This window comes from Oryctolagus cuniculus, chromosome 4 (genome assembly GCF_051225735.1).
Source record: "Oryctolagus cuniculus isolate XC-2025 breed Fujian yellow rabbit chromosome 4, ASM5122573v1, whole genome shotgun sequence".
NCBI classification, from domain to species: Eukaryota; Metazoa; Chordata; class Mammalia; order Lagomorpha; family Leporidae; genus Oryctolagus; species Oryctolagus cuniculus.
Window position 1 is genome coordinate 175,827,874 of NC_142870.1, and position 27,730 is coordinate 175,855,603.

At 56.4% G+C, this 27,730-nt stretch overlaps 2 protein-coding genes and 1 long non-coding RNA gene across 10 annotated transcripts in view; 2 read left to right on the plus strand and 1 right to left on the minus strand.

Moving 5' to 3' along the window:
• TMEM108 (transmembrane protein 108) overlaps positions 1-8,036 on the plus strand; it is a 352,039-nt gene extending 344,003 nt beyond the window's left edge. For 5 of the 6 annotated variants that reach the window (XM_089331379.1, XM_051835585.3, XM_051835576.3 and 2 more), the window contains 2 exons: positions 5,534-5,744; positions 6,312-8,036. In XM_089331379.1, the coding sequence (XP_089187505.1) occupies positions 5,534-5,704 (171 nt within the window). In that variant the 3' untranslated portion in view covers positions 5,705-5,744; positions 6,312-8,036. The remainder of the gene's footprint in view (positions 1-5,533; positions 5,745-6,311) is intronic. The other variant, XM_070073075.2, reaches the window with a different exon arrangement.
• Positions 8,037-8,237: 201 nt separating this feature from the next.
• Positions 8,238-15,172, minus strand: LOC149127229 (uncharacterized). Of its 2 annotated transcripts, none has more exons than XR_016232971.1 (3): positions 14,777-15,172; positions 9,672-9,768; positions 8,238-9,278 (listed from the first exon to the last, which is right to left on the minus strand). It is a non-coding gene; the product is annotated as an uncharacterized LOC149127229 (long non-coding RNA). The 2 variants fall into 2 exon arrangements; XR_016232970.1 differs by having other exon boundaries at positions 8,238-9,350.
• The window catches only part of BFSP2 (beaded filament structural protein 2), a 48,395-nt gene continuing 31,071 nt past the window's right edge, over positions 10,407-27,730 (plus strand). Inside the window, 1 exon segment of one of the 2 annotated variants that reach the window (NM_001099963.1) lies at positions 10,407-10,878. In NM_001099963.1, the coding sequence (NP_001093433.1) occupies positions 10,447-10,878 (432 nt within the window). In that variant the 5' untranslated portion in view covers positions 10,407-10,446. 2 annotated transcript variants of the gene reach the window in all.

Genomic DNA, 27,730 nt, shown 5'->3' on the forward strand with positions numbered 1-27,730 from the left:
GGAGCAGGAGAGCAAGGTGAAGGGGGCAGGTTTGGCACAGCCTCGAACGGGCTGTCAGTTGTGGTGTTGGGCTGGGGCAGCAGAGGATCATTGGAGGCACCGAGTTTGGGTGAGCTAGTTGTGGGGGAGCCCTGCTGCTGCCCAGTGAAGGGCCCGTTCCTGGGAGTGGACAGGGAGGGGACAGAAGGGTGGTGTGAGGGTGGTGTGTGGAGGGAAGGCGAGGAGGACGGGCTATAAATAGGCCAGCGAGGATGCAGTCGCCGTGGATAAGGAGCGTGGCGGGAGCTGAGCAGAGTTCTCGAGGATGCTCAGCCCGCCTTCCCTGCACAGCCACCCCTCGGCAGCCCGGTGACGCGGCACAGACGTGGTCGCCTCACCCTGCCCAAAGCCCTGCAGGAGCTTCGGTGGCCCTGAAGCTGAAGTGCAGCCGGCCGCAGCCCCGGCCCACGTCACCCCTCCCCCACCTGCAGAGCTCCTGCACGGCGCTGAGTGACATCACACCGGCCCCGGGCTGTACCTGAGCCTGCTGGAGTGTTCCGTGCCTCCCCAGCACCCCGCACTCGTCACTCAGTGGCCCCGGCTGTCACGCAGGGCCCAGTCTAAGAGACTTCCGCGGGGACTGGCTTCTAAGAGACTTCCGCGGGGACCGGCTGTGTTCTGCTCTCCTGTCACCTGTCTCTGCCCCGCCCCCCCGCGTCTTCCTCGCGACTGTGTAGCTGGGGTCCCTTCCACGTCGCCGAGCCCAGCGGTCAGCCCGCGCACTGTCTCGCCCTGTCCCCAGCACACCGGCGGGCAGTCCTTTCCCTCCTAGACCGTTTCCTCACGGCAGCACGGCCCCTCCTTCTCTGCCCCCTCCCCCCTCCTGGCAGCACAGCCCCTCCTTCTCTGCCCCCCCCCCTCGGCAGCACGGCCCCTCCTTCTCTGCCCCCCCCCCCCGCCTCCTGGCAGACGGCCCCTCCTTCTCTGCCCCCTCCCCCCCACCTCCTGGCAGCACGGCCCCTCCTTCTCTGCCCCCTCCCCCCCCCACCTCCTGGCAGCAGGGCCCCTCCTCCTCTGCCCCCCCACCTCCTGGCAGCATGGCCCCTCCTCCTCTGCCCCCCCACCTCCTGGCAGCATGGCCCCTCCTTCTCTGCCCCCCCCCTCCTGGCAGCACAGCCCCTCCTCCTCTGGCCCCCCCACCTCCTGGCAGCTCCTGCTCAGCCTCTGGGACTGCTTTGTCCTTTCCCTGCCTCTGACCACACAGGCTCAGCCCTGCCACCACCCGTGTCTCCCCTGAACCCAGACTCGTGCCCAGTCACTTCCGGCACGTGTCTAATACGTACCCCAAACTCCACGTGCCCAAGACAGAACCCTGGAGTCCCCATCTGTCCCTGAAGCCCGGAACTCACCCATGTGTCCCATTATGTCCGAGGCACTGCTTTCCTCTCCCGGGCCACAGCCGGGCAGTCTGCCAGTCCCGGAGGAGCACTTCTCGTTGGCTGTGCTTCTCTCTGGGCCCAAGCGCCCCTTCTGTCTCCCTCGTGATTGCCATGGTGGCCTCTGGAAGCTGACCCTCACCCTCTTCGTGCCCTGCGGTCTTCTCCAGCGGTAGTCAGTGTTCTCAGGGCTGGTCCTGGTGTCCATCTCAGCCCCAACTCACAGGTGAAACCCACACTCCTCAGGAGCCGGCACCTGCTCACCTTCCAGACCCCGATCACTGACCCAAGCCACAGCGGCCTCTCTGCCCTTCCTCCAAGAAATCCACACCCTGGAGCTGGGCTCTTACACCTACCTGAGACGCTTTTCTCCTGGCGCCCGGTGTGATGTACTCAGTGCTGGGAATGAGCAGTACAAAACTCACTGTGGTCAGAGCTTAGCAAATGGGGGGGGGGGGGGTGATGTGAGGCTGGGACGCCGGCTGAGGCTGGAGGTCTTCCCTGGCTGCCCTGTGTGGTTAGAGCCCCGTCTTCATCCCTGTCCCCTGCCCTGTGTTGGTTAGCACCCCGCCTTTATCCCTGTCCCCTGCCCTGTGCTGGTTAGCGCCCTACCTTCATCCCTGTTCCCTGCCCTGTGTTGGTTAGAGCCCCGCCTTTATCCCTGTCCCCTGCCCTGTGCTGGTTAGCGCCCCACCTTCATCCCTGTTCCCTGCCCTGTGCTGGTTAGAGCCCTACCTTCATCCCTGTCCCCTGCCCTATGCTGGTTAGCGCCCCGCCTTTATCCCTGTCCCCTGCCCTGTGTTGGTTAGTGCCCCGCCTTTATCCCTGTCCCCTGCCCTGTGCTGGTTAGCACCCCGCCTTTATCCCGTCCCCTGCCCTGTGTTGGTTAGAGCCCTACCTTCATCCCTGTCCCCTGCCCTGTGCTGGTTAGCGCCCCGCCTTCATCCCTGTCCCCTGCCCTGTGCTGGTTAGTGCCCCGCCTTTATCCCTGACCCCTGCCCTGTGCTGGTTAGCGCCCCGCCTTTATCCCTGTCCCCTGCCCTGTGTTGGTTAGAGCCCCGCCTTTATCCCTGTCCCCTGCCCTGTGCTGGTTAGAGCCCCGTCTTCATCCCTGTCCCCTGCCCTGTGTTGGTTAGCACCCCGCCTTTATCCCTGTCCCCTGCCCTGTGCTGGTTAGCGCCCTACCTTCATCCCTGTTCCCTGCCCTGTGTTGGTTAGAGCCCCGCCTTTATCCCTGTCCCCTGCCCTGTGCTGGTTAGCGCCCCACCTTCATCCCTGTCCCCTGCCCTGTGCTGGTTAGCGCCCCGCCTTCATCCCTGTCCCCTGCCCTGTGCTGGTTAGTGCCCCGCCTTTATCCCTGACCCCTGCCCTGTGCTGGTTAGCGCCCCGCCTTTATCCCTGTCCCCTGCCCTGTGTTGGTTAGAGCCCCGCCTTTATCCCTGTCCCCTGCCCTGTGCTGGTTAGCGCCCCGCCTTTATCCCTGTCCCCTGCCCTGTGCTGGTTAGTGCCCCGCCTTCATCTCTGTCCCCTGCCCTGTGTTGGTTAGCGCCCCGCCTTTATCCCTGTCCCCTGCCCTGTGTTGGTTAGCACCCCGCCTTTATCCCTGTCCCCTGCCCTGTGCTGGTTAGTGCCCTACCTTCATCCCTGTCCCCTGCCCTGTGTTGGTTAGAGCCCTACCTTCATCCCTGTCCCCTGCCCTGTGTTGGTTAGCGCCCCGCCTTTATCCCTGTCCCCTGCCCTGTGTTGGTTAGCACCCCGCCTTTATCCCTGTCCCCTGCCCTGTGTTGGTTAGCGCCCCGCCTTTATCCCTGTCCCCTGCCCTGTGTTGGTTAGCACCCCGCCTTTATCCCTGTCCCCTGCCCTGTGTTGGTTAGCACCCCGCCTTTATCCCTGTCCCCTGCCCTGTGTTGGTTAGCGCCCCGCCTTTATCCCTGTCCCCTGCCCTGTGTTGGTTAGCGCCCCGCCTTCATCTCTGTCCCCTGCCCTGTGTTGGTTAGTGCCCTACCTTCATCCCTGTCCCCTGCCCTGTGTTGGTTAGCACCCCGCCTTCATCCCTGTCCCCTGCCCTGTGTTGGTTAGCGCCCCGCCTTTATCCCTGTCCCCTGCCCTGTGCTGGTTAGCGCCCCGCCTTCATCCCTGTCCCCTGCCCTGTGTTGGTTAGCGCCCCGCCTTTATCCCTGACCCCTGCCCTGTGTTGGTTAGTGCCCCGCCTTTATCCCTGTCCCCTGCCACTAGGTTGTCCTTCAGAGCACTTGTCACCGCCCACACTGAGTTGCTGACCCCTGGTGGCCAGTCTGTGATCTGGCTCCTCTGCTAGAACAGAAACTGTTGAGTTCACTGCTCCATCCCCAGAGCCTAGAACAGTGCCTGGCACAGGGCAGCTACTTGATAATGATCATCAAGGGAATGAGCTATACATGTACCCCCCACCCAGCCCAGTGCCCTGCTACACAGATCTGAACTCAGGGGGAGGCATTTGGCCTAGCAGTTAAGACCCTGATGCCCCTGTCCCACATCGTGGTGCCTGAGTTTGAAATATACAGCTCTGAGTGCTGACGCCAGCTTCCTGTTAATGCAGACCCTGGGAGAATAGCAAGTGATGGCTCGCGTCCCTACCATAGACATCCTGGATTGGGTTCCTGGCTCCTGGCTTCAACCTGGGCCAGCCTTGGCTGTTGCAGGCATTTGGGCAATGAACCAGCAGACAGGAGCTCTCTGTCTGTGTCTGTCTCTCCTCCCCCTCTCCAACTCCTCTCTTTTACTGCTTCTACCTAGTCTACCTCTGTCTCTCAAAGCAAAAAAAAAAAAAAAAAAAAAAAAGAGGTGGACTAACAAGCTTCCTAGAGCAAAAAGTCTTCCTGAGAACTGGTGTAGTAAAATGTGTAACTTAGAGAAGAGGCTGGCCCCAACTGGATAAGGGCCACGAACCCCAGAGCCCTGTTTTTCTCCTGTTCTTGTTGCACACTGCTAAGTGGAACCCCGAGGCACACTGCGGAAGAAGCCCTGTCTGTGGAGTGTCCGCGTCGATGAGGCTGACGCAGCGGCAGGCTGCCACGAGCCAGAGGCTCTGATGGAGGCGCTGCCCGCGCCCCGAGCCCAGTGTGGCCCCCAGCAGTGTGCCCCTCTCGTTCTGCGTTATTTAGAGCGATGCTGCAGCCTGTTCTCTCTAGGACACAGTGCTATTTGAGGGAAAAGGCTGGCATCTCAGGCAGGATGCAGATGGCTGGGGACACACACGCGTCGTAAACCAGCCGTGGCCTTGTCACCGGCCCGGGGCCGCGTTCCACCGTGCGCCGCGCCCTCCGATGTGCTCTCGGCACTCCTGCTCCTCACCCAGCAGCGCTGGAGCTGCCAGATGCTTTGCCTAAGCGAGTTGCTCTGCCGCCTGCGCCGGTGTGCTGATGGCGGCGGCAGAACGGAAACGGCTCTGCACGGGCAGAGCTGTGACGCCTAGCGGTCTCGCGGACTTCTCCGTTCTTCTTCCTGTCCCTCCTCCTCCCCGCTTGCTTCCCTTCCCTGTCTGTCTGCTTCGTTTTCCCCCTGATTATTTCTCTTTTACACAGTGAAATACACCCACCAGGCTCACCTTCGGTGAACACTTCCTTTGTGCAAACAGAAATGGCAGGCCACCAAATTCCTACCACGGCTCAGCCCGGACGCACGGCGGAGACGGACGGAGGCCCGCTCTCTGATGTGCTGCCCAGTTTCTGAGTTCCGAGGCTAGCCCCACGTCCGCCCTCCTGAAGGGCACTCAGCCAGTCCAGGCATTGCAGGAATTTCTGTCTCCTAAGAAAACATTTTATCGACAGTGTCATTTCTCCTTTTCTCTCCTCATGATCTGTAGAGCAATAAGTACTACTCCTCATAAACATTTTGTGTTTTGTTTAAAAATAAGCTAAAGATAATTGTGGCTTAAAATGAAGACGTTTCTTTTCTTTTTTTAAGATTTATTTATTTACGGGAGAGACAGAGAGAGTGCTTCCATCCAATGGTTTACTCCCCAGATGGCTGTGACAGCCAGAGTTGGGCCGATCCAAAATCAGGAGCCAGGATCTTCTTCTGGGTCTATGTGGGTGCAGGGGCCCAAGCATTTGGGTCATCTTCCACTGCTTTCTCAGGGGTGGGGACATCTCCAGGCTGTAACAGAGAGCTGGATTGGAAGAGGAGCAGCCAGGACTTCAGCCAGCACCATTAGGATGCCCGTGCCCCCGGCGGAGGCTTTACCTGCTATGCCACAGTGCCAGCCCCCCAAAATGAAGACCTTTCCAAGCAGCCCTGGTGTGAGCTAGATCTGTCATCGAGTCGGTGCTCTGCAGTGGCCCCGAGGCTGTGAGTTGAGTTGTTTAGAACTGGAACAAGCTATGGCTTTTCTTTCCTCCTCCTAAATTAAGACTTGGGTCTGAACCTGTCAGCCACTTGGTAGCCCCCACATGCTCCCAGTCCTTGATAGCTGAGACTGTAGCCCTGCCGCCATCCAGGTGGCTCTTCTCCTGTTATGCATCACACAGAGATTTGCATCTGATAGGTTTGTGGGCCTCTGACGGGCAGATGGCAGGCGAGGAGGCAGTGGATGAGCACAGGGTGCTGAGGAAGGAAGTGAGGCTCCCCGTGGTCCCTGAGAAAGAGGCGGGAGGCGGTCATGCATGCCAGCCCCCCTCAGACCCCGACGAAGGGTAAGGATAGGAAACCGTAAGGATAGGAAACCTTTTTTTGGTTTTGTTTTGTTTTTTGGAAGCGGCTGTAAAACTCTGGAAGAGCAGAGAGGGCTCTGCACCTTAGCCCTGACGGTGCGGATGGCAGGAGTGTGAGCACGCAGCGCCAGGCTGAGTGAATGCCCCCGCGCGCGCGTGCAAGAACAGCCGCCTCCGCGCTCACGCCACCTGTGTCTCCCTCCAGGACCAGCTCTCAGAGCCCCGCTCCCCAGCCAACGGCGACTACCGAGATGCCGGGATGGTCCTCGTGAACCCCTTCTGTCAGGAAACGCTGTTCGTGGGAAGCGATCAAGTGTCCGAGATCTGACTGCAGCAGCCTCTGCTTTGCCAGTCCCTATTTTCATCTCCAAATTATAAATACACAAATATATATATTATAAATATAACCTTTGTGTAATTCCGACTTAAATGAGAAACATTTTCAGCTTTTTTTTTCCTAAGAATTGTCAACATCTTTTTTATAAGTGTGGTTTAAAAAAAAAACTTTACAGAATGATCTGTGGCTTTATAAAATAAAGATATTTCTAAGCAAAGCAGTTGCACTGATTGCTTCTCTGAGTAACTGTTCGTGAACACTAAGCAGGTGAGGTAAGACACGGACCTACTGTAACAGCTGAATGTTAAATGACCAAGTGTAAGATCTTGGAGTGATTCTGAAAGTACTGCTTCCTCTTGGTTTGCTGTAACCCAGCTCCTCCCTCCTCGTTCGCACAGTGGAGAAGGCAGCTGGGCCTGCTGGGGGAGATGGCAGAGTCAGGCACAAAGCAGGAAAAGGAACCGCACAGCCCCCAGAGGAAGGAACCTCTGCACCACTGGAAGTCAAGTTCGTTCCAGGTGGCGGATGGAGGGCAACCCTCAGGGGTTGTGGGGGACGTTGGCATCCAAAGGCCACATCTCCCCGACATCACAGGGCAGAGAGCTTCCACCGTGCTGACTCGGGACTGCCTGTTCTCAGCAGGAGGCGGCACCCCTTCAGCACTTCCCTGCGTCTGCCCCAGGACCCGTGTGCGTCCTTGTCTCAGAGGGGATTAGACGCAGATCCCAGCCCTGGAACCCTAGAATGCCCGTGCTTCTTCAAGGATCAATTGTTCTTTGTGGTTTAGGCTTGTTTCCTCCAAAGGCCAAGGTGACCCCTGGAGAACATGCTTATCTGGGAAGTCTAAAGCTGTAGTTTTTGAAACCTTCCTCCTGCAATCTTAGAACAGTGACTGGCATAGGAGGAGCGCTAGTCTGCTCGCCTTGGTGTTGAAGACCTGCCGGCCTCTCACCCCCACCCCGTGCTGTCCCTCATCCCTGTGGGCTGGTGCCAATGGGTCAGACCCGCAGAGACACAGTAGGAGCTTCCAGGGGTGGCTGCTGCTCTGTTTTCCCTAATAGCTGCTGGCTTGGAGAGAGAACTGCTCCGATGCTTCTTTCCTCTAAAAGAAAATGGTTTGATAGTATATTTTCAAGATAGATGTTCTGACAGACTGGGAGTTGAACTTGAATGTTGGTTCACATGTTTGTGTTGTTGCTGTGGTCTTTTTATCATGTTTTTCCTTCCTACATTTTCCTTACTAAGAAAGAGATGGCCTTCAACACTGTGTGTTCTCAATGTTGTGAGTGCAACTGTTGTCACTTCAGCCCACAAAGAAGCAAGTCCAATGTCACTTGGGATTTATTTTCTAACATGTTGCTGTCGGACCAGTTTAACCTTATCATATTATTTCTGTTAGCAATTGCATCTACTATTATCAATGTGTATGAGTATATATGGAGAGAAATCTGTTTGTAAAGTATAATTATATATAATATATGTAATCAGATACATATGTTATATATACAAATGTGATGTATGACTTATTTTTCTTTACCCTTAGAATTCAGCTAACGTGTATATATAAATAAACTTATTTTATTACCCAGAGGATTAAGTTGCTAATACCTTTTGCATTTTTTTCATTTTAAAAATAATTTTTGAGTCTTCATTAAGCAGTACCAACACCACCTATGTCTGTCTGTATTTTTTTTTACTGGAAGTTAGGTTTTTTAGTATAATAAGATAATAAGATTAGCAATTTATAATCTGATAAAACAAATCATTTAGAATATGTCTTTGATTTCTCCATAAGAGAACCCCCTCCCTTCAGGTCTTCAGAGACATGGGTGTCGATTAAGGTGCACCCGCTTCTCATTCTCCCTCCCCAGGTCTCAGTGTGTTTTATGGTACGTGCATTTGGGTCTGGGAAATGTGAAGTTAACCTGGCCACTTGGTGTTCCCATTCCGTAGAGTAACAGGGCAGGCGTGACAGCTTTGCAAACAGCCTGATCAGTAGTTTGAACCCTTTGGGAAGCCCTGGACAAGACCCAGTCAGGAGGACGTCCCACGTGGATCCTGCGCCCTTTCAGCTCCACTAGGGGTGTGGTCAGAGTTCCTGTCTGAGTAAACAAGGGTGTTGCCCCTCTGCTTAGCCCAGTGGGTTTCCAAACTTGTTGAACAAATACCCAGCACGGCTTTATAAAAAGTACCTTCTGTAACATCCCAACTAGACCACGTAGGAGGAGGGAGAAAAGGGCGGGTGTGGTCTCCTGATCAGCAAAATGAAGCACACACAGAATATTCCAGGAGGTGGCCAGGACTTTCAGCTTTGCCCGTGTGACCTTGGGTAGGTGAGAGACAGAGACCACTGTGATTTGAATAGGATTTGGCTCCCAAAGTCATTTTAAGCCCACATAAGTTAGTGATGCTCCGAGAGTGGAAACTTAATCTAGTTATGGTGTTTAGGATCTGGGGCCTGGAGTGGGGTCCTTGGGTCACTGAGGGCCTGCCCTAGGAAGTTACCTCTTCCAGAGGGCTGCTGCCAAGGCTGTCAGGCCCGGCCTCACACTGCTTCCTGGCTCACCGGTGGTGTGAGCCTCCTCCCCACCGGCTCAGCCCCACCCCGGGGCAGAATCTAGAGCCCACATCCAGCGGCTTGCGCCTTCAGCCTCTCCCTCAGGATCAGTTCGTCTCAGCTCTTTTACTGTGGTATGAAAAAACTGACGCAAGGTCCTCAACAGGTCGCTGGCCCTGGGACCACGAGAGGCCTCTTCCCGCCGGCTCTGCTGCGTTGCAGACGTGGAGATGTGGGCAGGTCAGCTCTCGGGCTCCTCGTGAGGGCGCGACAGGCAGCTGTGGGACATGTGACAGTATCCTCCAGAGCTGTGCAGTGCGCATCAGCCCTGTGCCTACCCCTCAGTTCACCTGGGAAATGCAGTGAAGTGTGGGGATTGTGCACAGCGCAGGGGTGGATTCCGCACACACGAGACGTTGGCTCCAGCCCCTGTGTCTGGCTTCAGGCGTATTCCCACAGGATCTGGGATAAAATCCAGCTCTGCAGCTCAGTGGCCTGCTTTTTCCGGGGTAAAACACTCTCATCCCTGGGGCTGCAGGAACCCCTGTGATCCTGGGGAAGTCGTCAAGGTGTGACCTTTGGCAACATGACTTAGTGGATGCTGGGGGTAGGAACGAAGACCCAGGGGTCTCATCAAGTCCTAATGGAGGGAGCACTTCTGGAGAGCTTACCAGGGCTGCAGGTGTAAGGACCAGCCACAGTGCAACAGGCGCAGCATGCGGACTTGCTCGAGAGGCCAGGTCCTCTGCATCAGAGTTAGAGCTGAGACTGTGGAGAGTAAGGGAGGTGGAGTGAGGTGACCTGCGGAGTCTGAGAGGGCAGAGGTGAGGAGGGAAGCCAGGGAGGGAACTGAGGCTGCTGCTGGGGCTGGGGGCAGGGGTGTGGAGGAAGCAACAGGCTGGGGCTGCCTCCTGCCGTGGCTACTTGACATCCATGTTCACGCTTGCCTACTTGCAGCACACGCTGGGATGAAGTTGGCCCAGGAGTCCCAGCTTACGGTCTGTGGGCCCTGAGTCGGTGTACTCATCTGTGGAACAGAGCTGCCCAGTGCCTGCCTTGCCCTGCCTTAGGCAATGAAGTACACAAAGCCAAAGGGCCACCCCCACAGCCTCTACTGACCCAGCCTCCCCCACCACCAGCAGAAGCATCTAGGCGGCCAGGCACATGACCCCGCATCACAGAACGCATGAGCGCATCTCTGCACACAGCCCTGGGCGTGGCCCGTTTCTCTTTCAGCTCAGTGAATGATGGAAGCTCATGGAAGGCAGCAGACAAAGCCACCCCAGGGACGGGGCAGTTCCAGAGGGGCCCGTGACCAGGCCACAGGGAGGCTGGGACTGGGAACCAAAAGCCACTGGGCTCTGAAGCTGCTGGACACCTCAGAGGCAGGACAGTGCCAAGCAAGCCGTGAGTGGCAGTGGTCTTTCCACCAGTGCCGGCTCCAGCATGCCCTTCCAGAGGCGCAGGGTGTCCTTCAGGGGGACACGGGCGTCATCCTCCCTGGAGAGCCCCCCAGCCTCCAGGACCAATGCCGCGGGTGGCCTTGTCCGGGCACCTGGGGTCTATGTGGGGACGGCACCCAGCATAGGCGGCCTGGGTGCCCGGGTGACCCGCCGGGCCCTGGGCATTAGCAGCGTCTTCCTGCAGGGCCTGCGGAGCTCAGGCCTGGCCACGGTGCCTGCTTCGGGTCTGGAGAGAAGCCACACTTCTGTGGAGGACCTGGGAGGCTGCCTGGTGGAATATATGGCCAAGATACATGCCCTCGAGCAAGTCAGCCAGGAGCTGGAGACACAACTGCGGACGCACCTGGAGAGCAGGGCCCAGCGCTCGGGGGGCTGGGGCGCCCTCCAGGCCTCCTGGGCCAGCAGCTGCCAGCAGGTGAGTGCCGGCTGTGCCCAGGGCCTGGCCGAGGACTGAGCAGGCAAGCTCAGGCTGGGGGGCGGGGGTGTCGTGAGTAGGCTGAGGCCACGAACCCAACACTGTCATACTAAAAAGGCTGGGGCTAACAATAGGCATATACTGAGGTTCACTAGGAGCAGGCCTAGCTGGTCCCTGAGTGTATGCAGCCTCTCCCAGAATGTTCTAAACAAGGCTATGTGGGGATCGTTTTCTGATGGCACTGTTTCATGTGAGAAAATATACATACAATTTTGTAACGGTAGTAGGGATCGGAGCTGGGATTTTGAAGTCGGGTTTTCCTAGCTCTGGAGCTGTACTTGTCCCTTTACCCTGGGCTGCCTCTGTCACCTTTACTGGTGAGAAAGGGTTTCTATAGCCATTATGCAACTGGATACCAAGGAATGAATGTGAGTACGTGGAGGGGCTTCTTTGTCCACCTGTGATAGCAATGCCCAGTAGAAGCACAGATAATCTACAAGTTCTGTTGGCGAAAGAAAGAAGAAAGAGGTGATGCTAATATTTAATCGCATATCGTATTTAACTCAATGTGGATGCTAAGCATGTCAGGCAGTTTACATTCAAGTAGGAAGGCAGGGATGGAAATGTCTCATGTCAGCACTGTGCAATCTGGCGGCCACTGGCCACAGATGACTATCGATTCCTTGACCTGTGGCTAATGAGGCTGAGGAACTGAGTTGTTTCGTCTCCATTAGTTTAAATAGCCCCATGTGGCTCCTGGCTCTGCTGTGCAAGGGAGGTTTCAGCTTCCCTCCCTGCTGGGGTTCTGCTCTCCTGCTCCCCCTTGTGGCGTCTCTGAGCACTGAGCTCCACCAGCGCATCTGGCCTGCAGCCTGGACTTCTAGTGCTGGGACTCCAGCCATGTTGCCCATCTCCACTGGTGTCTCTGTGGCTGGCTGCCTTCTCTCCTCCTCCTCCTCCTCCTCCTCCTCCTCCTCCTCCTCCTCCTCCTCCTCCCCAGATACTGGCCTTGGCTTCCCTCTGAGTAAAGCCAGCGTCTAACACAGACAGGAATTACCAGCTCAGACCCTTTGCCCCCTGGGGTCCAGCACAGAACCCTCAAGGTGGGGCTCAAGCCTTGTTCGTGTGTGGCTGGGTGATGCCACCTGCCCCTCAGCCTCCCACTCCATCCCAGGATGCCTCTCCTTGGCTGTCACCAGGGCTCGGCTGACAGCACAGACACCGGACACGCAACACCATCGTCTGGGATGTGAGGGAGAGTGTCTGGGCCGTCAGGCCTGTCCGCTCTGGGGGGCAGCCTTCCCTCCAGTTCTGATTCCCAGTGTTTATGCCACACACCAATCACTAGGACACCCTGAGCTGTTCCAATGTACCGGCGTCTACTCGACCACTGCGCATACTTGGATCCCGCGTGGACGTGTCAGGAGACAGCACGCGTCCAACTTCTGGTTTAAAAAGCTGGACTCAAACCATAGTCCAGTCTATAGATACAGACTTGCTGCAGGATCTTTGGCAGCTTATCCGACTTTTCTGGGCCTCCGTTCTCTTTCTATAAGGTGGGTATGATAAAGCACGGGCGGTCCAGCAGATCAGCAAGAGGCTACCGACTTGAGTGCTGCACACATCATGAGGGCCAGATGCCAAGACATTCTGCTCCCGCCACTGGTGGCCAGACTCCCAGAGAGGCCATTTCTCTCCAGGAACCACAAGGAGAGTCCTGGGTGCAGCATAGATCTCTGCCTTCTCTTTTAAACCTGGCCTGTACTTTGCTGGAACAACCCATGAAATGGCAATGTTATTTCTGCATTGCACAGCTCAACTTTCCAGTCATTAGTAAGCTCTATTCCACTAGAGAGAAAAAACTAAAACCCTCCATCCTGTATTTGAGAAATGCTATTATTTTCCCAATTAGGTCCTAATGAGTTGCTGGCCAGGCCACCCCCTGTGGCCCCCCAACCATGGTCGGTAAAAGGGCTGAGCTCTGGTGTGGTCCCGTCTCCCTCCCAGGGACAGGGTCTTGCCTGCCCACCCCTCTGCCTTCCAGGAGCTGCAGGCCCCTCCTGCCCACCCTCTCCTTCTCCTCCCTGAGCAAGCTAGGGGGTGGCAACCCCCCCAGGACACAGCATCAGCCCAGCAGCTCAGTTATGGAGCAAGGCCCCTGACCCGTGAGGATCTGCACTTGCCCTAGAGTGTCTGTGAACTCCAAGGAAGTGCAAGGTTAAATGGCAAGTACAAACTACAGGACAGGCCGAGAGGGATGGTGGGAGGAAGGAAAGGACAATGCTTTGTGCTTTAGTGCCTTCAACGCACTTCTCTTCCTGTGTTTAAGCAAGGGGTCCTGTGCCTTCATCTCGCACTGGGACCCTCAAGTTGGGCAGCTGGTGTGGACAGGGTTCACTGTTAGGAAGTTTTTTGCAATTCCAAGCCTCTGCCCAGCCTGGCTGATTTACAACAGCCTGGGCCTCTCTGCTAAGCTGCGAAAACAGACAGAAAAGCTCCCGGGTGCTGGCCAGAGGCCGAGGAGGCCCCAGCTCCTGCCCACGTCTCCGGGAGACAGGGGCTGATGCCCAGCCCTCGCTGTGAGCCCCAGGCTGATGTTCAGCTCTGCCGGCCACACCAGGCTAAACACAGCACCGAATGGGGCGGACTCCCCACCTCAGAGCTGCGGATGAAAGAAAGTGGGAGGAGGAGGGGCAGCCGCAGAGACGGCCGGGACGACGCGCAGTAGTGGGCTCCACAGGAGGAAGCAGCAGCTTGCACCTCTGGGGCCAGGGCTGCCAGTTGGAGGAGAGGGAAGATAGAATCATGGAAAGGCAAGAAGGTCGGAGGTGAAGACGGCCTGACACGGGTCCTGCAGTGAACTCCACTCCGTGCCCCTCACAGAGGAGTCTGTACTCTGGGGACCGCCTGTAGGGGAAAACTGCTGGAGCCTCCGGCAGTCCCATCAGCGGCAGTTTCCCTCCCACGGAACCCGAGCCCTAGGTGGTTTTTTTAAAGAAACAAGGGTCTGGCGTTGTGGCATAATGGGTAAGAACCAGCACCTGCGAACAGTGGGCCACAGTGGTTTGCCACGGCACATAGTAGGTGTTAACGAATGCTTGGGCAGTGAGGGCCAGACAGGCGCAGGTTTCAAATTGGAACCCAGAAGCTGGGCTGAAGCTAGGGCTGACTTCTCTAAGAGTCCAGGCCAGAGCGCCGGCTGGAAACCCCCACAGCTGACATCGCTGAGCCACAGTGGCTCTCTACAGCCGGAAGGGAGGAGCGGGGAGGCTGGCTATGCGTTGATGGGGAACACGGCAGGATGCAAGCCCCTCTCTGTGCTCTGCTGAAACAGAGCAGAGTGGGAGCCAGACTCTGGGAGCTCAGAGAAGGGAGCGGGCACAGGTGCCCGGGGTGAGAGGGTTGGGTGGTTGGAGGCAGCGGGCAGGAGCAGGCTTGCTCCAGGCTACATAGTCCTTGCTCTACCTTAAACACAACAGGCAGTACTCAACAAAACCAGCAGCAGCTAATCCTGGTTGGGGGAGATACGGCGGCCCCTGCCAGGTCCGGGACAGAGAAGCCTTCAGAGCTAAGGGAAGTGAGAGGCACCTCCTACCAGCACATCCTGGAGGGACAGAAAAGACACGGTCCACAACCTCCTCAGAAACCAAAGTCCCACAGAACCGGCGTCCGCCTGTCAGAGCAGCAGAGCAGGCCTGTAGAAACAGCGCACGGGAGAGCAGCGGGGCAGGCCTGCTGACGGGCTCGCCCTCCGGAAGCGCCGGTTAGAACAATCCACGCGGCCGGCCCATGTGGAGGACAAATGCCGCTCTCCACCGGGGCTTACTGAAACGATGGCTGAGCCCAGCAGAATGTTCTAGAGGCCCCGGCACACCCCCAGAGGTTTATGCTGACCCACCAAAGCTGAGGACGCAGTTTGAGCGGCTGAAACCGCGTGCAGTGTGCGGCGTTGTCTGGCTGCAGAGAGGCGCATTTCGCTGGCTGGGAACAGCTAACGAGCCGCGGGCTGACGCGCAGATGCACCGCTCAGCAGAGAAGTTGTTTCAGCTGTTAGCAGGAGGGAATGAATAGCAGTGCAAACACCACACCCAGCAGGCCCGCGATTGGCACAGCGCTTGTGATTTTTACTTATTCGCTTCAGGGGCCAATGAAGACCGAGGAAATAAGCCTCGGGTGAGACAGTGTGGGGAGGGGACGGAAGTTCCAAGGCCCTCCCTTTCAGCAGCTGCTGGGCCAACTTGTACAGAAGACGGCTCCGGGCTGAAGCTCACTGCCCTTGGCAGCCAGCCGCCGCCAGCCCCCGCCCGGTCCAGCTTCGTCCCCCCTCCCCAGCCCCGCCTCCTGGCCCCTCTTCCAGGTACCACCCAGTAGGCCTCCCCACATCATCCTATCCCTTCACTGCCAGCCAGGAGGAGAGGGCTCTTCTAGAGATTAATTTCTTATTACTCACTGGCTGAGGAAGCCCAGGCTTGTCATCCAAGGTGGTGGTGCCCTGGGCTGTCTCAGGTGTCCAGCCTAACCCTGGGCTGTCTCGCGAGTTCCCTGCTTTGGGCTCTGGGCTGTCTCGGGTGTCCAGCCTAACCCTGGGCTGTCTCGCGAGTTCCCTGCTTTGGGCTCTGGGCTGTCTCGGGTGTCCAGCCTAACCCTGGACTGTCTCAGGTGTCCAGCCTAACCCTGGGCTGTCTTGCGAGTTCCCTGCTTTGGGCTCTGGGCCAGCTCTAATGAGCTCTGCTGGGAAATGCATCGCCCATGGTGCTTTGCAGCAGCAGGCAGCTAGGGAGAGAGCCCGCCTCGGGCAAAGCCCTCACTCCCAGGCCAGGAACCACCTCCAGGCGTAGCCTTAGGAGGGGCCCTGAGTTCCTGGGTGCAGCTGGCCCCAGCCCAGCCGCCTTGGAGTTGGTGCAGGCACTCAGGGTGGGGGTGGGGGTTCTGCAGGCTCGCCCACTGTGTTCTCTGACAGAAGCATGGACTTCAGCGTGGACAGCAGGCCTGAGAGGCCCCTCGCGTTTGTGTGGCACCTGCAAGAACAACGGGAACTTCCAGTAATGTTTTTGGAGCAGGAACAGCACTGAGTTGGTCCTGGTTGGAATAGGATTCGAGGAGGAGCTTGCTCTCTGTGCACATCTCAGTGTCCTCACCTCTAAAGCGGATGACCCACCCACTGTGTCAGCGGAGGCTGGCCCCCCGGGAGTACGGGCCGTAAGCTCTGGCCACGGGCGCACAGGACCACACACTGAGTGTCTGCACCAGCACTTGGCCTTCTCATCGTTCTGGAAGTAGAGCTACAAGTCCAAGGTGTCAGCAGGATTATTCCTTCCTCTTCTTTTTCAAAGACTTGTTTTATTTATTTGAAGGACAGAGTTACAGAGAGAGAGAGAGACAGGAATCTTCCATCTGTTGGTTCACTCCCCAAATGGCTGCAATGGCTGGGGCTGGGTCAGACCGAAGCCAGGAACCAGGAGCTTCTTCTGGGTCTCCCGTGAAGCTGCAGGGGCCCAAGCACTTGCGCCGTCTTCTGTTGCTTTCCCAGGCCACAGTGGAGAGCTGGATTGGAATCGAAGCAGCCGAGACTCGAATGAGCACACAGTGAGATGCCGCAGGTGCTGGCATTACCCGCTACGCCACAGCGCAGGCCCTGGGACTATTTCTCCTGAGGCCTCTCTCCTTGGCTTGTAGATGGTCATCACCCACCCGTGTCTTCACATGGCCATCCCTCTGTGCCTCAGAGTCCAAATGTCCTCCCAAGGACACCACTCATATTGGGTCAAAGTCCACCTTTGTGGCCTGTTTCTAACTTCAGTACTGCTGTATAGACCCTGTCCCTAAATACAGTCGCCTTCTGAGCTACTGTGGACATCAGCATACGGAGTTAGCCCCTCACACCCGCTTAGGGTGAAGAAACTGAGTCGAACAGAGAGTAAGCTCCTCCTTGAATTCCTATTCCAACCAGGACCAACTCAGTGCTGTTCCTGCTCCAGAAACATTGCCGGAAGCTTCCCGTTGTTCTCATTTGTAAAACCTGAGCTAAGCCTGACCTAGATCCTGGGGGGATGAGTCCACGAGCTACTTCGAGTGCACCTGGCTTGATAAGGTAGGACGCAGGCCAGCTGTCCATGAGGAGTCTAAGCTCTGGGAGACACCATCTTGGTCTCCCCTCCTCTGCTGTTTTGAATCTGGAAGGAGCTGTCAGAGAGGGTGGCTGATCCTTACCCAAGCACAGCGCTTACGCGAACTCGCCGCTGCACCCAGGGCACAGGAGGCTGGGCACCGTCAGATCTCGCCTGGGACGTTCGCGGCTTTGCTGCCGGGGAAGGTGAAGCCTTGCTTGGGATTCTGATGCTCAGAAAGCGTGCTGAGTGGTTGGCCCTTGAGGCAGAAGGTCTTCACCTCAGGTGAGTTCAGGGACTCCTCACGGCATGTGGCTTCAGATCTGCCAAGCCCCTCCCCCACAGGAGGGGAGCTGCGTGGGTGAGAGAGACCCACCAAAAGCAACTTCCATATTCCCAAGAGTGGCCAGGCTAGGGTCCTTCCAGGGCTGGTAAGCTCCCACCACCACCCCGGGGCCACCTGCAGGGCTAAGAGTTTGTTATAGAGCGCAGCAGACCTTGCTGAGTGGCGGGGGTCCCCAGTGCCAGCCCTCATGGGTCTTGGGGCTGGGGTGAGGCATGGACCTATGAAAGCCAGCCAGCCAGAATGAGAGCATTCTTACAGGCGAGTAAAGTTTGAGTAGCTGCTGTGGCCATGGCCACACGTAGGGGAGCCCGCGATGTCCCAGGGAGGAAGCAGGGTTGACAGGTGTGGGCTTGTGCTGAGGGACTGGGGAAGCTTCAGGAACTGAGGGCTTGTTTTGCATTTGATGCTGTCAGCAAGAAAGGCCATCTGGTGATCGGTGATCTTGATACTGCATGTGCACTGGCCAGTTTCTGTGTTGTGATAGAAGACCTGAGGCAGCGTAACCTCATAGAGAAAAGGTTTATTTAGCTCACTGTTTTGGAGGTGCAAGTCCAAGATTGGTGGTCCTGTCAGTTTGGCATTTGCCGAAGGCAGTGGATGGTGATGGCAGAAGAATCCCATACATCAAGCTCCTACCCTCTAATTACCGGTAAATGATGCTGCTGCACTCAAAGCCCTCTGGGAAACTGGAAGTCAAATCCTATTCAATCCCCAGCACATATTTACCCAGGACATGGAGAGGACGGAGCAGCAGAGAGCCACTCACCCTGGTGTGAACTGAGCCGCTGATGTGCTTTGTGGTCGGGTGTGTCCTACTGTGTGTCCTGCTGTGGCTGTGGTGTGCCTTTGTCTCCGTCTCTTGCCTCTTTGGTCACAGTGTGATCCTGTCTGATTACTGCTGGTTCCCATCAACGTGCACCCCCTCCAGGTGAGACTCCTGGGGCCTGGCCGCTGCTTGCCAATTGTGGGGCTTGATTTTACATCCTTACACAGAACCAGGCTTCCTTCACCTCCTTTGCAGAGGTGGGAGGACTCTGGAGACAGAACTGATGTGTTCCGGCCTCTTGCCGCAGATGAACCTACACAGGAACCTGGAGGCCGGGGGCCGAGGGGTCAGCTCTGGGCTGGATGACTCCAGCAGGCAGAGCTCACTCCATGTCTCCCAAACGCTAAGCAGCAGCCATTGCTGGGCCCGGGCTCCTCCCTTCCCTCTATTCTCTTCCCTTCCCTCCTACTGTGTGGGCAGCCGCACCACAAGTGCCAAGTGAAGGTAGGGCAGAGCCAAGTCCAGGTTCTGCTTAATCCTCACCAGAAGAGAGGCCCTGGCCAAGGAACCAACCCTCCTAAGATTTAGTTTCCTGATCCGTAAAATGTCGGGCTGCTTTGAGGCTGCTGGGAGATGACGCCTGGGAACTGGAAAGATAGTTCAGGAAGAGAGGAATTTCTCTTATTTTGGTCACTGTTGTTTCTCTAGGATGGCACCTGGCACATGGTAGTTGCACAGTGATATCAGTTAACGAATGGAAGCGCCCAGCAAGGCTGTCAGTTGAGAGGTATCTATAGTAGTGTCCTAGGGTTTCTGTGCCAAAAAGCCACAGCCGGGGGACTTACAGCACCAGACACATATTCTCTCTCGGTGTCGGCAGGACTTGCTGCCCCTGCAGGCTCTCAGAGAGAATTCAGCCCTCACCCTGTCCCAGCTCCCAGCGATGGCTGCTGAACTGCGCACCTCACCTTTCACCGCCACAGATGCCTCATTTCTCCCAGCCTCAGGAGGACACCGGTCATGCCCAAGTAAGGCCCACCCTAGAGGCCTCATCGGACCTTGACTGCATCTGCAGAGACCCCTAATAAGGTTTCCTAATAAGGTCATGTTCGTGGGCACTAGGGCTAGGACCTCAACCTAGCTCTCTGCTGTGCATGGTTCAGCCCGTGGTGGTAGCTTTTCTTTTTCCCACATTATGGTCGCGCTCTCCAACCTCCAGTTCTCTTTCCCCACTTCTTTTGCACTTGATCAGGTTGCACGCCCTACCAGTGGCAGTGAGCTTGAGGTTCAGGAAGGGAAGCCATGATACCAGGAGCCCACAAGAGACAAGAACACTCTTCACCACGCAGACGCAGGGAGCGCCACCAGCTGACTGTGGGGCCTCGCTGAGCCCGGTGTTCACAGCTGCCGAGGCAGGCCTTGGAGCTCACTGCCGTCTCCACGGTCACAGCACTGGGCCGGCTTCCCTCCCATGGCTACTTCCACTGACATGACGGGGTCTGGAACAGGCAGATCCCCACTGTCCTCAGCTCTGGATGCAAGCTGTGTGCCTGACAAGAGTCCTCTTCCCTCTGAGGCACTCGCTTAGAGGCCAGAGGGCAGAGCTTGGCTGCCTGGGACTGGCGTGTTTGGTCCTTGTCGGCCACCTCCTGAGGGTCAGGTGGCGGTAGTTTCGCTAACCCATCACCCTGCCAGAAGATATCCAGTAGCTGCCAAATGACAGTGAAGTGAGACATGGAGACGTGGGGGATTATGTAGAGAAAGAAGAGCCCACATCTAGTTCAAGTTCACAAAACTCAGATTAAATTAAGAGTGAACTTGCACAGTGCCTGACCTTTCCCTGTCTCAGCCACCCCACTACCACAGAGCAAGTCACGCACAGCTGTGATTCTGGCCCCACTAACTATACCGAGAGTTCTCAGGAGCACGGTGTGGTCTGATCATTTCTGAACCTAACACAGGGGGAGGTACAGAGAAAGCAGGGGGGCAGGCAGAAGGGGCAGGGAACTGACAGCAGATTGCACTGGCAAGTGGTACAAGCTGGAGTCCAGCAGAGCTGAGTTCACTCTGGCTTTGCCACGGACTGACCTGGGACGGGGGGAAACTCCCAGTCTTGAGGTTCTGACCCGCAAAATGATGTCATGCACTCCGAGCGTTGTGGGAGCCCAGTCCGATGATTCACACAGAGCACTTAGCACCGTGTCTGGTCTTGGCAAGCACTCCATAAACTGACTAGTCGTTGGTGTCATGGTTGGTACTAGTTAAAAGAGTAACCACCTGGAATGCTTAGCCCCCTCCTGCTGCCATCTGTCTGTCAGCGAGACGGAGTTAGTGTTGCACATTGGCACTCTGGGACGAGCTGCAGGTGTGCGGGGACCATCCCACTCTGTGGCCTCCAGGCCAAGTCAGAGGTGCCAGGGCCCCTTTGAAGATGGGGGCGGGAGTGGGGTGGGAACCAAGGACGCTAAATCTGTCTCAGTCCTCTGGGCAGATGGTGCCACCTGCTGGATGCTCCAGGAATTGTCTGGCACACCTGGTCACCCAGTACAAAATGGAGGTCCCACCTTGATTCTGGGAGGCCAGCCAAGCAAATTCATGTAGCCCTGCAGTTGCTCCTTAGTGTCAGAGTGTTCATGGCAACTTCTGGTTTCCGAGGGTTTGTAAGCTACAACATTTCACTCTGTCCTGTTGTCCCTGCCCCTTCCTCACCTGCTGCCCCAACAGTGTTCGATTTGCCATGGCCACTACCATGGTTTGACAGGGGATTCAGTTGTATTCTCTCCACTCGCCAGGCATTGGATGTGGTTCAGTTTTGCACCAAGCACTATGGGAGTTCAAATATTAAGAAGCCGGAATTCTCAGATTTCAGGAATCAAAGGTCTAGGAGCACTGATGTGTAGAAAAATCTGCTCACTGGTTCAGCCCTGGTGAGTGCCTGCTCTGAGCCTGCACAGTGCTGGGTATGTGATGGATGCTGGCTGGACTAGGGCTCTTCACAACGTTTATGGAAAATTCTTTATGAAAAAGCAATGCAGGGATTTCCATTTCCTTTTTTGCACCAAAAGATACTTACCTTTTAATTAAAATTTTCTACAAACTTTTAGAAGTACGAGCCCACGGCTAAAAGAAAGGACTCGGGAGGTATGGTGATAAAGGTAACTTGGGTGGAGAATCTCTCCCAGATCCCTCCCAGCTCATTCAGGGGAAGTAGCTGCTGTCTCCTGACCCCAGATGCAAGCCTGAAGGACCCCATGATTTTTCTGCTCCCTGGTAGGTAGCAAACGCTCCATGCTCGCTTGGCTCTGTAAGTAGGGTATCCAGTCAACGCGTCCCGTGCCATGTCAGCCCTCGCAGCACTGGGACTGAAGGCCCTCTTCCTCTCTCCCTTGCTGCCCTCCCCACTCCCACTCCCCAGGTGCTGCTGTGAAGTCTAAGCAGGAAGAAGGAAACAGAAGAGAGGGCAGGGAAGTCCATCTTTGGCGTCAGAGTCCAGGTCTGGCTGATGTTTCTCCCTTGGGGATGCTTCTCGGACTTCTTCTGAGACCCCCCTGTTGGACCACCTGCCAGCACAGACCCTTTGTCCCCTACCTGCATATGGCCCACCAGCTTCTGCCCCGGCAGGGTGTCCCCAAGGCTGTGCCGTCACCACTGCAGGCTGTTCATGCGAGTACCCAGCACGGGTGTGAATTTGGGCACTAGATGAGCTGGGCGGGCTCAGCTGTGGCAGTCGGACACTGTTACACACACAGGACTGCGACTCACCTCACAGTCCAGGAGATGAGTTTCCTCAGCCCCATTCTCTCAACAGGGAGACTGGGATCAGCAAGCAGTGGCCACGTGACCAAGACAGGCCTGTGCTCCCTTTGTGTGACTCCACACCTCACATTGGATAGTGTTCTTCTCTGTGCTGGGGTTCTCCAGAGGGACAGAGTCAGCGGCGTGTGTACATAGAGAGAGATTTATTTTGGGTTTCGACTCACATGATAAAGGGGTCAGCAGGCTGGAGACCTGGGGGAGAACTGGTGCTGCAGTTCGGTCTGAAGGCCTTCTTCCTACTGAATTCCACTTTCCCCGGAAACCTCGGGCCTTGACCATCTTGCAACTGACCAGAAGGGACCCCCACACATTGTGGAAGACAATGCACTTGACTCAAAGTGCACTGACTAAACAGTAATCTCACCCAGACCCTCCAAAGAGACATCCAGAATAATGTTTGTCCAGGGATCTGGTTGTCACGGGGCAGCCTGACCGATAATGAGAGCAGCCACCACGCTCTCTCCCGCCGGTTGCTTTCTCCACCATTGCATTTTTAGGCTTCTCTGAGCTGCAGAATGCAGCATGGCACTGCTAGGTCCGCTCGGGTGTGAGTTTTTCTGTTGCTGAGTGTAGGTTGCCCCCAGTTTTCTCTGTCCCACAGTGAAGGGGGCGTAAACTCTCTCATTTCCATCCAAGCTATAGATGGGCCAGGCCCCCCAGGCACCTGTTGCCATGAGGTTCTCCTGGAACACAGTCGTTCCCATTGGTCTCCAGTGTTTCACACCACAAGGGCCGAGGTGTGTCGTCACAGCAAGGACGTAGAACCGCAGTGCAATAGGTCACCACTCGGGCATTGAAGAAACTGCTGCAAGTTGACGTGGAGGCGCAGAATGGCTGTGCCTTGCCCACACAAATTTACCTCCCAGAAACTCCGTGAGAGCTCGTTCCCACCACTCCCACCTCCCATGGTACTGTCACCCTTTCAAAGGCTTACCAGTTGGACGCTTGTGAATTGGTTTCTCATGGCCGCACATATTTGTAAGTACATCCCTGCTTCATTCATTTGACAAGTATCTGTTCCTGTATTACTATGGACCTGCTGCCATCAGCTTCAGGCTGCCCCAACTTACAAGAGAAGAAACTGCTCTATTTAAGGTTAGACTCACAGTTAGACGTGGTGATGACACACGTGGCTGACGATGGTTCTGTGAGCCTCCCTTGAGAGGGTGGCACCAGACAGCAGGCCTGGCCCTGCAGGAACCAGCAGAGTATGTCCCATCCTGCAAGGGGTGAGTGCCATCGCTTCTTCTCCCACAGGGGGCCTCGGCCCTTCCCGGTTGTCCGGGTTCCCTAGGGCCTTCCTTCCTGAGGGCTGGCCCCAGGACTGGCTGGCAGTAGTCATCCGGTAAACACTGGCATGAATGAACAGAAAAGGTGGCCGTTGTGGGGGCAACTCCCCACCCTTCCCTGTCCTGTCTGGGGGGGTCAGTTTCTCAGACCACCCCAGGAAGTGCGGGTCTGTGTTCAGGCCTGGGACGACAGCAGGTCTGGAGACAGCTGCTGCTGGAAAGACGATGTTCCCCCCAGTTCCCACCAGGAGAGGCTAGGCCACACCATGCAGGGCCGCGTGGGGCGGCTGCAGGCCGGTCAGGAGGCAGAAGGAGTGAGGGGAGGTGTGGGTCAAAGCCTGCCCTGTGGTATTCCGTGGAAGGAGCAGTGAGGCAAGTGAGCTTCCGAGCTGGCCAAGGCGTGGTTTCTGCCATGTCTGGGCTGCGGGGGTGGCCCTGCATTGCTTGCCACCTGGGCCTGGGGGTGTGCGGATGCAGGCACTGCTCCTGGGGGAGAGCCTCATGGAGGGGCAGGCTGGGGCGTGGACTCAGGCTTGCTGGCGGGCATGTCGAGGGTATCACCAGCAGTGGTTCCCGGGCCCCAAGAATTGGCTGAACCAGAGGAAGGGCAGGCCCTGTTGGCCATGAGGCCCAGACCCCAGAGCTTGCGGAATAAAGATGACGCGGTCAGTCGGAGGGCTCTGGCTATGGGAGGCCTCCCTGGGGCTGGTTTTGGCCCCTCTGACCTGCTTTACACGGTGGCCCTCCACACGCGGGACCCCTTTCCCTGTCTTGGGACATCCGGCGGCTGCTTTACACGTGGTTGTTTGGGGCCGAGGTGCCCAGCGATGCCCCTGGGAAAAGTTCCACCCTTGTGTTGATTGGATGCTGGGTCCCAGCAGGATCGATCATGGGCTCTGAAAGCAGTGTGATGGACAGGGTTGCTTCCAAAGTGTTTCAGACTTAGTGCCACACAGGGACAGACTTGGGTCCTTCAGAATGCCCACTGTGGCAGACTCTCGTTGGGAAAATGACCACGTGGCCGGCCTTGTGGCGCAGGAGGTTAAGATGCCGGCATCCCATATGAGCGCTAGTTTGAGTCCAGGCTGCTTCTCTTCCAATCCAGTTTTCCTGGTGTAATGCCTCTCACGTGGCAGAGAACAGGATAGAGTTCCAGGCTCTTGGCTTTGGTCTGGTCCAGCCCTGGCCATTGTGCCCATCTGAGGAGTGAACTACTGGCTGGAAGATATCTCTCTCTCTCCCCTGACACCTTCCTCTCTCCATCTGTCTCTGTAACTCTTTCAAATAAATAAAATACACCTAAAGAAATAGGAAAGATAACTAAACAATGACTAAAAATGAGTTATAGGGCTTTGGAAGGGGCCTATGTAGTTGAGGTTTTCCATCTTGGTACAGGTTACTTTAATCTGTTTGTTTCTGCTTTTTTTCCCCAAATATTTACTTATTTATTTGAAAGAGCATTACAGAGAGGTAGAGAGAGAAAGAAGGAGAGAGAAGGTCTTCCATCCACTGGTTCACTCCCCATTTGGCTGCAATGGCTGGAGCTGCACCAATCTGAAGCCAGGAGCTTTTTCCAGATCTCCCACATGGGTGCCGGGGCCCAAGGACCCGAGCCATCTTGTACTGCTTCCCCAGGCCATAGCAAAGAGCTGGATCAGAAACGGAGCAGCGGAGACTCAAACAGGTGCCCACGTGGGATGCCGGTACTGCAGGTAGTGGCTTTACTTGCTACGCCACAGCACCGGCCCCATGTTTCTGCTTTTAAAACTTGGATCCCAGGTGGTGGACAGAAGGTAGACAGTCAGAGCAAGGCTGGGGCATGTGTGGGGTGCAGTTCTAGAGAAGGGAAAGAGGGCTGCGGATGCAGCCTGCCCCTTCCTGCTGCGTGCATGAGTGCCCGGTGCTGACATCCTTCCCGCCAGGCCTGCGCCCGTGTGGAGCGTGTGCTCTGCCTCGCCTGGCAGCAGCAGCACTGCCTTAAGATCTCTAAGGTTTTCCCAGTTCACTGGGGGCTGCACGGAAGGAAGAGGATGCAGGGGCAATCCACGGAGGTGCCGGGCAGGAAGACGCAGGAGGCGTGAAGGTGAAGCCAGGTGAGGGGCCGGCTTCTGGGGGTCCTTGCTTCTCAGCGACTTCTGCATTCTCTGGTTTGCAGCCAGGAGCTGCCTCTGGGGCTACTTGTGTGCTGCCCGGCAGGTAGGGGGGCTCTGTCCAGATCCTGGCCTGGGGGATCCTTCAGCATGAGCCTTGGGGGATGCTGCAGGCTGCTTGCTGTCATGGTCTTTATTCCAGCCTTGAAGAGGCTCATCATCACCCTGACTTGCTGGAGAACAGTTTGCTGGCCCTGCCTCCCTAGCTCCTTCTCAGAAGGGAATCCTAAGGTACACCGACAGTCTCCACCCGAGAGCCTGGTGCTGTTCTCCGGCAGTGACCTTCGGCATAGCAGAGCCAATATCCTCGCTGGGGTTAGTGGTCCCTTGTCCTCCCCAGCTGTGAAAGAGGCCAGTTGGGCAGCAAGAAGGAGGCTGGGACCTTGGCTGAGGGCTACACGGGCTGAAGACAGGATGGTGGCCTGGAGGCCAGAAGTAAAGCTTGGAGTCTACTGGGGGCAGGCAATGTCCTCCACTCTAGGAAAACCTTCAGGAAATCTGGCCCAGGGCTGCAGATGGGAAAGGAAGAGAGAAGGGAAGTTGGAGTTGCCTACCACCAACACACGCACCCAGCCAGGTGCTAGGTTCTAATGCCTGGTGGGCGTGGACTGTTCCACATTGCAGGAGCTGTGTGAGCGGGTTGCTAAACATGGCCATTGTGAAAAATCAAAGGGGGTCAACTTGTCATTAAACAGATTGCTTTAGAAACAAAGGCAATGAATCTCAAATCCCGTGGATCACAAGCCCTAGTCCCCTACTCAGTGTCTCACCCTGACTTAGGTGTGCTCCCGAGTTACCGCGCCCAAATGTCTGCATGCTGGAAGCACCGTAGGAGGCCGTGCCTCTCTGCATTCCCCGCCAGCGTGGCGGTAACTGCCGGTGGCCAGGGCTGAGAGGGTTTACCCCAGGGAAGTCGGCAAACTTTCTCAATCAGAGCTTTTTCTTCACGGACCGCTGATTGTTCGTGGCACAGGCGTCCAGAGACCATCACGGGCTGGTTGTAGGGGAGCTGGAGAGAAGCGGACAGGCTTACGGTGCGTTTGGGGAATGGAACGGTTTCAGGTCATGGAGTAGCCGTGAGAGCGCAGGGGGACTCAAGGGCGGCTCCTGAGCTACTCCAAGCCCACTCCTCCTTCCTGGTCAGCCCTGCGTCTGAACTCCACCCCTCTGCTGTGACCTCCCCACATTCAGGGCGAACGCTTTGTGCACAGGGGTCCTGCTTTCACGGTCTCGGTCCTCACTCCTCCACTCGCCAGCTTGGGCCAGTTGCTCAGAGTGACTGAAAAATCTGGTTTCCTCGTCCCTGCCGGGGTAGTTGTGAGAATCGGACGAGGCAGTGTGCATAAAGCACCCAGCAGATCACCTGGCGGAGGGAGCAGGCCGCGGGTGGCAGCTGTCGCTGTTATTGTTGTCTTTGTGCACAGCGTCAGTTCACTGAATGTCAAGTGGATTTGAGGGGTCTCTACAGTCTGGCACTGTTCCTACTCTACTTTTTCTGAATGCACAGGCAGTTGAATGAAGGTTCCTACCCCGTGGCTTGATGTATATCTTTCCTTTTGAAAAGACCTGGTCACATGTGCTCTTTCCCCTCCTGCTGCTCTCCTCACTGTGGACATGGTAAGTAAAATGAATGGGGGCAGTGGTCACCGATGAGGGATTTGACGAGCACGGTGCTTGAAAAAGGTGAAGACAGGCGGCACTTTAAAGAATGCCATTTGGGCCCAAGAGTGAGATGAATGTTTTACTTGAGATAAAGACGTTGGTGTGCTAGCAGCTAGAGCTGCAGGCTTGGGGAGGAGGTGGGCGAGGCGGGACTCCAGGGAAATTAAACTCGGAGCAGTGGCAAGATGCAAGACGCCCTTGAATTTCAGGCAGAGGAGGGAAGAGCTGCATGCCTTTAGCAATAAGTGGAGAGGAAGGAACAATCTGGCCTAGCACCCGGGCCGTGCAGCTCTTACCGAGGTGGCCAAGAAGTCCAGCTAGGAAGCCCAGCAAAGGCGCTCTGCCCTTGTCTTGTCCACCTGCTGCATCTGTCGCAGAACGTGGGCTTTGCTCTCAACTTCCAAGACCCCTTTCTCTTGCTTGTCCTCCTGTTCTCCAGCCACTCTGTCTTACTCTTCTCCCCTTCATTAGGTCTCCTCGCTTATCTGATCTCCAAACATTAGAGTCTCCTGGGACTGGGTCTTGGGGCCTCTTTTAATCCCCATATGATCTGGTCTGCTCACCCTGACTTAAACGCCGCTGTGGTGCTAATGACTTCCACATGGACAGCTCTAGCTCAGGAGTTTCCTCACAGCCCCAGGCTTGACGTGCCTCACGAGGAAATCTAGAATCCCCTCCATTTCAGTAGACATCTCCAGCAGCGGCTCAGACACCAG